Genomic DNA, 12,940 nt, shown 5'->3' with positions numbered 1-12,940 from the left:
ATTTATGACAAACATATTGCTCCCATGAGCACCAGAATATTTTATTTTCATGTTGACCTTACTCAAGAAACCTAAATCTGTAAGCATACAGCTCCAGAATGAGGACATTTCATTCTGAGCAGCAGCCATTAAAAGGAGAAAGCACGGACACCCATCCCATGAATTCTCACGGCTGAGTGATTGCCTCTACACCGCAAGATGCTCGACGTTGAAATGTGATCGTGGGCTGATCTTGCACTTGAATGGTTTCGTGTGTCTACAGGAAGCCCTTCATGAACAACAAACTTATAATTAAGATTAATTGCAATACCTGACGGCGGCTGAGTCGAACGAGGCGGTGGGGGTAATCTCGTTCCCTTCCTCGTCCACGGCTTTGGAGATGTCGAAGCAGGCAAGGATGCTCACCATCACGAGCCAGATGGTCGAATCGGCCAAGTAGCGTCCCGGACAGATGCTAGCAAGTGGTGCCCATTAGCACGCCTGATAGTAAGACTTGCATGTGTGTAAATTTACCGCCGGCCGAATCCAAAGACGAGCTTGGACGGATCATGCAAATCTAGGGTCGTCGCGTCTAGCTCGTCAAAGCGCTCCGGGCGGAACGTTTCCGGATCTGGATATGGATGGGGATTGCGCGTCATGGACCTGCCAGTAGTGGGAATGATTGATGTTCATTAGGATGATGATGATGTTGAAGAGATACGAACCATATGTTCGGCACGATCATGGTGCCTCCAGGTATGTGGCGCCCTAGGTACTCGTCATCCGCGATGGACTGATGCGGAACTCCTGCAGGATGTGCGAGCTCAAGATGCTCGTTTCACGGCTGAGGTCGGTTACCGCTTACCTAAAGTAACAGGGCAGCTCCACCTGATATTCCAAAATTATTACCACACAAAATGTTCACTCCCAACAACGACGCACCGCAATAGCTCTTGCAACATTCGTTCGACATATGGCAACGAGGCCCTGTCCCCAAAATCCGGGAGCCGTGTCAGACCAATGGCACTATCAATCTCTGCTTGTGCTTTCTTGCAGACTTCTGGGTGGAGAACCATCGCGAGGACGAACGCAAGGAGGACCGTTATACTCTGCATACTTCATGAATGGCTGCCATGATGATCGATGAAGTAAAATCGCCCACCGTCTCAATGCCAGCTGTGCGCACAGCGAACTTTGTCACTTCAAAATAAATTGTTGGACAACCGAGTAAAATATTTACCTAAAAACAGACCGCCCGCAGCTGCCACAAGATCGTTTTCATCCTCTTCAGTCAGCTCTCCAGTCTGCCGCAACTGTTGCAAGACTGAGGTAACAAAGCATGCCTTTTCAGTCCCAGGTACCTGAACGTGCGCAACAATCCGTTATGACCAATTGATCTCTCATTCTCGTCCGACATACCACCGCTTCCTTGGCCGATTTATAAGGGATCTCCATAGCATTCCGTATAGAGTGCTTGATACGGAGAGCCTTTCGTTGGAATCCAGCCCCGGGCATCCAAGCAGGAAGATATCTCACTGTTCGTATGCATGAGAAGCTACACTCTAATCCTCAGCCGAGACCATGCAAACGCGAGACACCCACACATCGGAATGAAATCAATCAATGCAGCACCAAGGTTTCCTGCCCCTGTGGCATCTGCGACCGCCTGTGCCGCCATTTTGATGAATTCCTCATCCTGTGAGGATCCAGATGTACGTCCATACGTTATGCGCAGCACGAAGGCGCCAACGTATCTATGGGCCGGCATTAGGAGTTTGAAGCGAGCCATGATGCTGCGAGAGCACCGGCCTCTTAATATGCGTCTCAAAATCCTCCGGACTCTGGATGAGTTCCCAGAGCAAGCGGCGGACCTGTTTGATTTGCATCTCGCGATACGAGTCCAAGGCACGCTTATCCAACAGCGCGGTTTGCATCCACTTTCGATGCCGCCGCCATTGTGCGCCGTAGGGGAGAAGAGGAGTGATGATCCCCAGACCGAGCCTGCACTGTTTTGTCAGGACTATTCGTCTGACGGCACGAAACAGACGCTCACGACTCGCGCAAGAATACCAGGGGCGGCCTGTCTGAGTAATTCGCGCCCTTGGTATCCATAAGATCGTTGGCTGCCTCGACCGAGTTGAGGAAGAGGACCGGTCGCTGTAATATGCGCACGTAGATAATTGACCCTGGATGGATCAGCAAGCATCTCACGTTACGATGCGCACTAGAAATAACTACCGTAGCGTTTCTCCCATTCTGCGAAAGTGGTATGCTGAGACACGAGGGGTATTTGATGGACGTTGCCGAGCAACGGCAGACCGATTGGCCCCGGAAAGAGTCGGGCATTGCGCCACACTTTATAGCCGAAAAGCCACGCAAGAGAAAACCCCACGATGAGCGATGGGATGGCGACACTCATGGGGAGGTCACTGATGCTGGTCATTGTGGGCGAGGTCGTCCAAGTAGGTTGCTGTCGCATCATGGTGAAATGCCCACTTGATGGAGGGATTTATAAATGGTTGACAAAGATGAGGACAACTCGGCTGTTATCGGCAACTGGATAGGATTTCATTCAGTACAAGGGACTCCGACATTGGAAGAATGGTGGGCTGCGATCGTCGGAGTGGATTGCGATCGTCGGAGTGGATGATAGGACCGTAAGACATAATGCAGACTCATTGGTCCACGAAGACGAAGATAAACGATGCCAGACTCACCGCGATCGGGAGTCTAGAACATATCATATAGCCATCCAGAGGCGGAATCTGTCATCTCATTGTGAAGGGTTGATGTCTATTCAACAGAAGTACGTATTCCCGCCTGTGGTCCATTTGCAAGCTGTGAGGGCAGTGAATTCATCAAAAGATACAAGCTCACCTAGATCGAATATCTGACATTACGTGGTATACCTCAAGTAGAAATAGCACACGAGGTCATCAACCTTGAATGCAAGGTCAAATATCGACAACGGAAAGAAGTCTTCCCGTTATCACGCGGTGACTGCGGGACAGCCGGTGCTCACACGAATGTCACCGTTTGAATGCGATGCCTCCGAGCTTCCTCGCAACAGCTGTAGGTTTCCGAATGGCTGGCTAGCCATCGGTACCGCCAGGACGCTACTGTATAGAACGGGTGACAAGTTTCGCAGCAAGAGGGAAATCATGGGGCGGATTCCGAGACAGACTTGTGGAACTGCGTGAGGAGAAAACTTCTACCAATCAAGATGATTTGCAAGACATCGACAACATCGGTACGGCCGTAGCTCGACTTACTACCCCAAACTGAACTGATCACAGGGAACGACCAACAGCATTGCTGATTTCGAACGCATCTTGAGTTTTTTAGGCCCGGCCTTCCCTCCCAGCAACGCCATTGAGAGGATGAGCAACAACGTGGACGAATCCACGCAAACGAATTACGTGTAAGAGACCTACGGTGATGACCAAGTTGGAGAACCACGTGCGGCTGGCGCTACAGATTCTCAATGAATGTACGCTATTGCACCCGTTGTGACGGGATCCTGAACCGGAGTATCGTGTGACGACATCCACCTAAACGGCCATGCTTCACAATCTATTGAATTAACCATACCAGGACCCCCGAAAATCCCTATGTGAGGCCGGTCGGCCATCCGGACACATATGGACACTTTCGAGGCCTTAGGCCAGTCTGAAATCCGGACAAATGACTCCCAAATGTCCAAAATGCCTGTCAAAATGTCCAGACATTTTCTCCGTATGTATTGATAGGCCGGTCCGGCATCCGGACATGAATCAAGGGGGAGGTCGAGACAAAAGCAGCAATTACAGTCATCAACCGGTAAATGAGACGCTCAAATCGTTTTAACACTCTAGCAGGAGCATTTTCACATAAGAATGAGATCGGACCTTAGGCATATTTCACACAGTACAGAAGCATTATGCTTATGTAGTTTTACCCTTTATCGACTGTGAACAGAGGGCATGGGGAGTGGATCAGTGTCGCAGTTCTTATCAATCTAAATTCGCTCCTTGAGACATGGTCACGTCACGCTTTTTCCTACCATATTTGGAAACAAATAATTGATGTGTCTCACTCACATTCTCCACTCTCTTCTGCCCATTTTTATCGCAATCATCCTCGGTATCACTCTCTCTGAACCAAGGCTTTTGAATCCTGGCTTGATACATGCTGGCCTTTGATGCTCTTGCTTAGTTTTATTAAGTTTTGCCTCCCAATTCAGACTTCTTGACTGTGAAGTCAAACTCAGCCCTCCACCAAATATGGAAATAGTGTGATGTAACAGAGGGCCGCCGCGTCTCATCATCAAGCCTCTCATATGCAGTGTCATGCTCGTTCTGTCTGTCTATCACTCATTTCCTTTTGTACTACTTTCAAAACTTGAGAAACGTGTAGCTAATAAGCTAAGCTTTGATGTAAAACTCATAATTGGTAGCCTAATGCAGATACAGAAGCATGAAAAATCGTAATTGGTGTCACAGTTTTTACCTGACAAGTCATTATAGGAACAAATGCTATTAAGAAGCATATCATTTTTCATCATTTCTCGTCGCACAAGAAGTCATGTGACCTAATGAGATAAGATAACAAGGCATCTAGTCACATGACCTCAGATCTCCCTCGACATTGTCACGTGACACCGAACTCCTCGGCATGGTGTCACGGCACACCGATGACAAAGATAGACAACCAAAATAGAAACCCCTTGAGGGCCTCCTGGCTAAGAGCTGACAGCGACGAGCTGTGGCTATACGACGTGCCCACTGACGAGGCCTAGTTGCTAGTCGCGGAGTAGTACTTACTGGCGAGGCAAGAGGTGCTATCACAGATAATGAGAATGCAAATAGAATGTATAGCACACTGCGAGTGTCTGGTAAGACCCCGCTGTGATGGTAGTGGTGGACGAAGGAGAATAAGACTGAGGTCTCCTCCTCGTCTCGCTGGTCCTTATATACATGATTGCTATGCTACTGTACAGTACTACCTAAGCGAGTCACATGCTATCCTACTGGTCAGTGCTGCAATCGTACGACATGTCCCAATTATCCTGATTGGCTGCCTAACAATAACCCACGGAGACGGAGCTCCTCTTGAGCACGCAATATGGTGTCATGGCGATTGCGACATATGACGTCATACCGAGGGGCTCGGTGTCACATGATAATGCCGAGAGAGATCCGAGGTCATGTGACTGGATGCCTCGTTATCTTATCTCTTTAGGTCACGTGACTTCTTGTGCGACGAGAAATGATGAAAAATTATATGCTTCTTGATAGCATTTGTTCCTTTAATGACTTGTCAGGTAAAACCGTGACATCACCCCCTTCTCAAGGTTCATCATCCTGATGAGCCAAAGCCTCTGGCGCCACGTATTGTTCTTTTTGCGAGTGAACTATCTGCCTCCGAAATGATTCCTGGGGCGTAGCGTTCGCATATGAACTGGGCGATACGATCGCCTGTCTTGACCTCAAATGGTTTGCTTGTCGTGTTTACAAGCAGAACCTTGATTTCCCCTGTGTAGTCTGGGTCTACTACCCCTGCTGCGACGTCGATGCCTTTGAGGGCTAACCCACTTCGGGGAGCCACTCGAATGTACGTCCATTTTGGGGGGTCGACTGCCAGTCCGGTGCCAACGAGCATTCTAGAATGTGGGGGAATGTTTAAGTCTTGCACGGACTTGACATCCCAACCTACAGCTTCACTAGATCCCTTGTAGGGGGCTCGGGCATTTGGATGAAGGCGGAAGAAAAACATGAACTCATCAGGGTGATCAGACAGAGCGATTTTGTGTGCTTTGCGCGTTCGCGGCTCAGCTCTTGGAGCGTCCGGATGTGTCTTATGGAATTCCTCTACTTTGTCTTTGACATTTGTGAGGTTCTCCAGTGGTTCCCAGGTATTATCGCTGTGGTCATAGTCTAACCACTTGACGAGATACTGGGTTTTGTTATACCTGATTCTTGAATCGAGGACGTCCTCTACGTCCCATTCTTCCTCTCCGTCGATGATGACTGGAGGGTTGGGGGGAGGTATGCGTCCAGGAATCGAGTCTTGATGGAACATGATTAGCTTTGAAGCGTGGAACACAGGGTGTATTTTCATGTCTGCTGGTAATTGCAGTTTGAACAATACGGTCCCGATCTTTTTGAGGATCTTGAATGGTCCATAGTTTTGGGTCGCAAGCTTCTGGCTTTTGACTTTTACATGGAGATCTTTTCCTCGAATAAGCACTTCGTCTCCCACCTTGAAAGGGACGTCCTGCTTTTTAAGATCGAAATACCATTTCATATGTTCTGCTGCTAATGACAGAGCGGCACGCGCTTGTTCCTGTGCTTGGTCGCGGTTATGGAATAAATGTTCCAGGGATGGATGTTGTATTCCTTCCAATACATCGGGTGCCATGCGGGGATGTCGACCATACTCTATGAAGAACGGTGATAGACCTGTCGATTCTGAAGCTTGGTTGTTGTATGCAAACTCCGCCGTGGGCAATAATGTGGCCCAATCAGTTTGTCGATAGTTGCAGTACATGCGCAGATATTGCTCCAGAATCTGATTGACTCGTTCAGTCTGTCCGTCCGTTTCCGGGTGATAGGCTGTAGACATTGTCGACTTAATGTGAAGTTTCTGACAAAACTCCTGGAATAGTTTGGCTGAGAACTGGGTGCCTCGATCAGATATGATCTGCCTAGGAATTCCATGGAGTTTGAATACTTCATTGTAGAAAATCGACGCTACTTGAGATGCCGTCACCGTGTCGTCTACGGCATAGTAGTGAGCATGTTTGGTGAATCGGTCGACAACTACCAAAATGGCAGTCTTCTTTTCTCCCCTATGGTCTGGGCTTGGCGGTAGCTGTGTAATCAGGTCACAGGTAACCATTTTCCAAGGCCCCTGTGGTACTGGATTAGGTTGTAGTAGTCCATACGGCTTTTGCTTGCTCGTCTTATTTCTTTGACAAGCCACACAGCCTTGGACATACTTTTTGACATCAATGGTGAGCCCTGGCCACCAATAATTCCTGCTGATCAATTCTTGCGTTTTCCATCGTCCGGCGTGTCCGGCGGTGGAAATGTCATGATGTAGCTTGATCAGCTCATTCCGCAGCATAGAATCCTTTGGAACGTAGACCTTTCCTCTTCTGAGCAGCAATCCATGCTCGAAGTTCCACTCTTGAAGGTCTTTTCCGAACTCTCGCTTGCCAGTTTTTAGTAGGTGCTGGTAACCTTTGGTCATTTCATCGTCTTGTAGTGCCGATTTCACTCTTTCTAGAAGTTTTGCATCATCAACTTCGGAGGAATGAGTGGCTGAGATCGCGTGGATGGCAAAATATTCGGGTCGAAGTAAAGTTTGCCCTGAATTGTCATTGCTCACCCCCTTCTCATGATCTGGCCTCCTGGACAGAGGATCGGCACGCATCATCGTCTTTCCGGGGCGGTGACGGAGAATGAAGTTAAATCGTGTAAGGTAAAGTGACCAACGTGCTTGTCGTCTGGTCAATGTTTGAGCTTGACGGAAATAGGTAAGGTTGAGGTGATCCGACCATATCTCAACCGGGTGAGGGTGTCCTTCAAAGTACTGCCGGTATTCTTCTAATGCCCGAATGATGGCTAGCATCTCCTTGTCATAGATCTCATAGTTTCGCTTGTGTTCATTGAGTAATTTGGAGTAATATGCGACAGGGTGCCAAAGCTCATCTTCTCCCAACTGTTCAAGGACTGCGCCTGTGGCAAAGTCCGAGGCATCTGTCTCTAGTCGAAAGGGACGGATTGCGTTGGGGAGTGCGAGGATCGGGGCAGAAGTGAATGCAGTTTTGAGGGCCTCGAATGCCTTTTGTTGAGAATCTTCCCATTTCCATTGTGCGTCCTTACGTGTTAATAGAGTCAAGGGTCGGGTCATTGATCCGAAATCCTTGATGAATCGTCGATAGAAATTTGCCAGACCAAGGAATGCTTGTACTTGCTTTACCTTGGTGGGCACTGGCCATTTGAGCACGCCGTCGACCTTTTCTGAGTCCATCTGTATCGACCCTTTGGAGATTATTAGTCCGAGAAACTTGACGAAAGTGGTCGCAAAGTGACACTTTTCTGGTTTTACGAACAGGTCATTGTCTCGGAGTCATTGTAAGACTTCTTTGGTCAGACGATCGTGCTCCTCCTGGTTATCCGTGAAGATGATGATGTCGTCTATATAAACTGTCACCTTTTCAGTGCGAATGAGATCGCCTAAAACGTCGTTCATCATGGCCTGGAAGGTGCTAGGGGCATTACAGAATCCGAAGTACATGACAGTGGGTTCAAATAACCCTCTATGGGTAATAAACGCTGCTTTTTCCTCATCTCCCTTGCGAAGGCGTACATTATTGTACCCCCATCTCAGGTCTAGTGTAGTAAATATACTAGCCCTTGAGAGTCCGTCAATTAGATCATTGATTCGGGGGAGTGGGAATTTGTTCTTCTTGGTGATACTGTTTAATGCCCTGTAATCTTGAACTAGTCTAAGAGACCCATCCTTCTTTTTAACGAAAAATACCGGAGCGGCGTAAGGGGATTTAGACGGTCGAATGTAGCCTTTGGCTTGTTCGCCGTCAATCCATTCGTCGAGCGAATTCTTCTCTCGTAAAGACATAGGGTATACTTTTGCCGGTCTCGGGGTTGCCGCGTCTGGGACAAGATCAATTGCGTGATCGTAGGGCTTACGCGTCGGCATTCTTTCTGAGCTCTTCTTTGAGAACACATCTCCAAATTGATGAAATTCTGGAGGGACGAATTTGGACCAGTATTCTTTGTCCTGTGTCTCTTCTGCCGGCTGTTCTACCAAATGCTCCTTTACCTTCTTGCTCCTTTACCTTCTTGCTTATGCCTAGGATGTCGTGCACCATGTTACGAAGATCCTGGTCTTGCAAGTCTATCCAATTGATGAAGTTATCTTCCTGATCCCACCCGTCATCCATGTGTACGTCAGGGAGGATTGCCTCATCTTCGAGCCGAGGTTGCGATAGAAGGTTGACCTCTTCTTCGCATACTTGGACTCGTTGCTTTCTCGTGTGTCTGCATCTTGAGAACATGACCTCTCTGTGTTCCCAGTCAACTCGGGGGTTGTGTTCTTGTAAAAATTTCATGCCGAGGATCATTGACATGCGTCCAAGGTTTGTGACGAGCAAACTCTCAGTTGATCGGTGCCCCCCGATTAAGATGCTTGTGACTACACGATGAGTAATTGCGCCACCCTTGTTGGGGCTGGCGTCTGCGTTGAGGATTCGGATTTCATGGTTTAGAGGTATCATTTTAAACCCATGCTTCTCAGCAAATCTTTGGTCGATATAGCAGGAGAATGCTCCAGAATCCAATAGTGCCGTTGTCTGGATTTCCCGTGATACGAATCTTATCGGCAATTCGATCGAATGTTTAGAAAAACCTGCTGATGCAATATATATGTGGTCGCTAAGTACATTCGTTCTCACAGTACTAATACAATTGTCTTGAAGTGTGACACCAGACTCGTCTACACTTCGTACAGAAAATCCTCTGAGAATTCGTCTATCTCGACGATTCTCGCATTGGTGTCCTTGACCGTGGATTTCGATGCCATTGATGCCATGTCCATGCTATTTGCCTTGCCTTTGCCCTTGCTGGACAGTGGTGTAGTTGACGTTGTGCTCATCCCGCGAAGTGCAGCAATTGCTTGCTCCAGTGCCGCAATTTGAGCTGATGAGCCCGCGCTACTTTCTTCTTCCACCTGTCGCACATTTGTCGCCTTGCCCTTCCCTTTCCCTTGTCCTTGTTTCGGGGCAGGTCGTGTCTGAAACCGTTTTCCCTTGTATTCAGGCCTGGGGGAGGGACATCGCTTTCCCCGTTCATAGGCGTGCTTTCCGCAAAACAAACATAGTTTGTTTGCCAGCCATCTGTCCTGTTTCGGGGATAGTTCGTGTGCGATTCGTGTGCTAGTGTCCATTGCGTTAGGGTCTTTAGGGGCGGTCGCCTTGGTTCCAGTGGTTTGTCTGGTAGACTTGTTGCCCGTCATCTGCTGGAGATGTTTGATTTCGATTTCTAGGCAGAATTCCAGGTAGTCCATCCAAGTGGTTGGAATCTTGGAGGGATCTAAAGTCTCCGTTACCGACATAACCATTTGAATATGGGTCGACCGTTGTTCCCTGATTTTGACGATTAAATCTTCGTCGGAGTATCCTGATTCGGGGGCGTATGCCCTGAAATTCTCCGCGAAGGCAATCATTGTCTTGTGGCAGATTGCGCAGTGTGCGTCTAGCAAAGATTGTGCCGTGCGCTTGGGGTCAAGCGTCTTGTATGCCATTTCTAGTTTCCTAGTGTATTCTGCCCATGTACCAACGTCTTGTCCGGAGGCGAGCTTGATTGCATACTCTTTCATGTATAGAGCAGCTCCGCCTTCCAAATGCGCGTTGGCTTGCCGAATTTTGTCCTTGTCGTCCGTGAAATGGTTATAATCGAGCCAGATGAGCAGGTTCATGAACCAGGTTTCAAAATTTTCTGACGACTTTCTCCCCGAATACTTAGGAGGATCGGGGAGCTTGATTCGACGTGGCGATTGGCTGGATTGGTCGATCGGTTGTTGGATACCTGAGGGCGCATTGATGATGGCATTATTGAGTCGAGACTCTAGGCCAACGATGTAGGTAGTGGTCTTCTCCTGAGCCTCCTTCAGGGTGACCATGCTGCCGTAAAGGGCGTCCATCTGACCCTTTACTTCATCCTTGTAGTCTTCGAAGTCCTTGCGAATTGCTTGGGCTTCGAGCGTTAGCGTGTTATTTGCCTTAATGAGCCTTTCGTTGTCGGCTGAGAGGGCACCGATCTGGGCTCTGGCAGTTTTCAGCTGATCTCGTATTTCTACTGCCATTATTCCGACGTGAATACGAGCCAGTACTTCCTCTTCCAATGAGGCCACCGTTCATTCGTGACGCTCATCCATCTTTTGACGTAAAGCTTCGTACGAGCTTACAACATCTCTCATGACGAATGACTGTACCACGTTCATTACCCATTCCTTGACGTCGTTTGGAATGGTATTGGGTGCAGCGGCATTGGCCGCTTCCTCAATGGTTGCGTAAGGAACTCCCTGCCATTCCCAGGTCTGAGGTGTGGAAAATGCTGGCAGGGTAGTGGGCAACGGGTTTCTGACTACTCCTGACACCTTGGGTGTGCTGCTGTTGTGTTGTTCTTCGGCAGGGGCAGCTGGTCCTGCTTCAGACGATGTGAAAGTGGCCTGACTCCTCCAGGGATCAGCAGGCTCACTCATTGTGTGTCCCCCGGGGAACGAGACATTTCCAAGGTTGTATTGAGACATGGGAATTGATGTCGAAGATAATGGAAAGGATGTGACAGACAATGTGTGGATTGATCTTCGATCTCTGCCTTAGAAAGGTTCGGCGTTTTCCTCGATGAGTCCTTCTTCTTCTAACTCCTCTCGTAGAGTTTCTGCTCGGTCGTGCCAATATTCTTGCTCTTCCTCAAGATCAGGAATGAGACGGAATGGAGCTGAGTAGGTGGTATAGGCGTGTACTTGTACCGTGTAGTGGTAGAGTACTTGTTGCCAATTGGTGACGAGAGGTTGATAGATGAAGTACGCGGTGCAGATGACTGTGAGTTGTCCCTGCACCGGGCGATAAAAGTCCACGATGTAGTTTTGGTATACGAACGCGATTTGATAGCGGGGCATAAAACTACTTCGTGATGATACAAAGAATATTACTGGTTCTAATAAGGCCAGTAGCACGACTCCTTCTCGAACTTTACTATCTCCTTGCCTACGCGCTCCTGCTCCTTGTTGATTCCCTTGAAGGAAATCTTCCCTAGTCCTACGCAAAGCTTAATAGCGATGCGCCTATCGACGAATGTGAAATCGTGCCCTGCTCCGATGCGATCGTTTATGACGGATAAGTGTCAGAGAATTCGATCTCGGCACTTCAACTGTTCCTCTGTGAACTTGGCAGTGATGTGAGGCTGCTGTAATACTTTGTATCGCTGAATAGTAGCGTATACAGTTGGCGCAATGTTCTCGGGGAGGGTTCCTTTAGGATTCTCGTGAATTCCGCGAGGATGGTAGCTCTTTGAGAGCGCGAAGTTAAGGACATCGATGGCGGGGAATGTAGTGTAGGGATGAATAGGTTGAAGAGGAATGAATGGGGTAAGCGCATCTTTTGGAATGCCTTCAAGCCAGAGGCTAACCTTGCGCTCTTGTTGGCGACGCTCAGCTGTAATGCCTTGCGAGCTAGCTTGTGGTGGCTTTGCTCAGACCAGATTCCCCTGGGTTAGGCGATGCGTGCGACGGGGATCGCATTGGTACGGGTGGTAGCGTCCGTTGGGCGGTACGATACCGTTATGTACTTGGAGCGCTTTACCGGTTGGTGCAGCGCTGTTCCTTTTGAAGGAAGGAAGCGGCTTAGGCGGTAGAGACGCGGAGGAAGTGTATGAGGGAAGTGGTGTGGAAAAAGCCCTGCCCTGGGCGGATGTATCTCTGGGCGAAAATGCGCGGCTACCAGTGTCAGACACTTGGTAGGGGCGTAAAAGGTCAGTCTTATTCTAATGTCATGGCACGCCGATGACAAAGATAGACAACCAAAATAGAAACCCCTTGAGGGCCTTCTGGCTAAGAGCTGACAGCGATGAGCTGTGGCTATACGACGTGCCCACTGACGAGGCCTAGTTGCTAGTCGCGGAGTAGTACTTACTGGCGAGGCGAGGGGCGCTATCACAGATAATGAGAATGCAAATAGAATGTATAGCACACTGCGAGTGTCTGGTAAGACCCCTCTGTAATGGTAGTGGTGGACGAAGGAGAATAAGACTGAGGTCTCCTCCTCGTCTCGCTGGTCCTTATATACATGATTGTCTGGCTACTATACAGTACTACCTAAGCGAGTCACACGCTATCCTACTGGTCAGTGCTGCAATCGTACGACATGTCCCAATTATCCTGATTGGCTGCCTAA

The 12,940-nt window shown here is 48.7% G+C and overlaps 3 protein-coding genes across 3 annotated transcripts; all 3 read right to left on the bottom strand.

Annotated features, from left to right (window-relative positions):
• Nucleotides 1-172: 172 nt before the first annotated feature.
• Nucleotides 173-2,588, bottom strand: LAESUDRAFT_718915 (cytochrome P450). The gene is made up of 13 exons (XM_040907530.1): nucleotides 2,218-2,588; nucleotides 2,033-2,165; nucleotides 1,789-1,980; nucleotides 1,582-1,733; nucleotides 1,399-1,514; nucleotides 1,220-1,340; nucleotides 1,142-1,155; nucleotides 922-1,088; nucleotides 845-867; nucleotides 705-786; nucleotides 514-642; nucleotides 311-454; nucleotides 173-256 (listed from the first exon to the last, which is right to left on the bottom strand). Exons 1-13 carry the CDS (start codon nucleotides 2,459-2,461, stop codon nucleotides 187-189), a joined length of 1,587 nt encoding a protein of 528 aa, XP_040770148.1. The 5' UTR covers nucleotides 2,462-2,588; the 3' UTR covers nucleotides 173-186.
• Nucleotides 2,589-8,301: 5,713 nt separating this feature from the next.
• Nucleotides 8,302-9,337, bottom strand: LAESUDRAFT_766126 (uncharacterized protein). Its single transcript, XM_040913760.1, has one exon. The coding sequence runs from the start codon at nucleotides 9,260-9,262 to the stop codon at nucleotides 8,672-8,674; it is 591 nt and encodes a 196-aa protein (XP_040770147.1). The 5' UTR covers nucleotides 9,263-9,337; the 3' UTR covers nucleotides 8,302-8,671.
• Nucleotides 9,338-9,943: 606 nt separating this feature from the next.
• LAESUDRAFT_766121 (uncharacterized protein) lies at nucleotides 9,944-10,665 on the bottom strand (the record flags this gene model as incomplete). Its single annotated transcript, XM_040913759.1, has 1 exon — nucleotides 9,944-10,665. A coding segment is annotated over one exon (722 nt), but the record flags the coding sequence as incomplete, so codon positions are not given.
• Between the last annotated feature and the right edge of the window lie 2,275 nt (nucleotides 10,666-12,940).

Source organism: Laetiporus sulphureus (assembly GCF_001632365.1).
Source record: "Laetiporus sulphureus 93-53 unplaced genomic scaffold LAESUscaffold_1, whole genome shotgun sequence".
Taxonomy (NCBI): Eukaryota; Fungi; Basidiomycota; class Agaricomycetes; order Polyporales; family Laetiporaceae; genus Laetiporus; species Laetiporus sulphureus.
Note: the sequence above shows the minus strand (reverse complement) of the source record. Positions and strands in the feature narration are given on the sequence as shown.

Coding starts and splice junctions, on each gene's coding strand:
- LAESUDRAFT_766126 (XM_040913760.1), bottom strand. CDS start 9,262: ATGATACCTCTAAACCATGAAATCCGAATCCTCAACGCAGACGCCAGC.
- LAESUDRAFT_718915 (XM_040907530.1), bottom strand. CDS start 2,461: ATGATGCGACAGCAACCTACTTGGACGACCTCGCCCACAATGACCAGC. Junction 1,981..2,032: donor CTGGTATTCTTGCGCGAGTC/GTGAGCGTCTGT, acceptor AAAACAGTGCAG/GCTCGGTCTGGGGATCATCA. Junction 257..310: donor TTCGACTCAGCCGCCGTCAG/GTATTGCAATTA, acceptor GGCTTCCTGTAG/ACACACGAAACCATTCAAGT.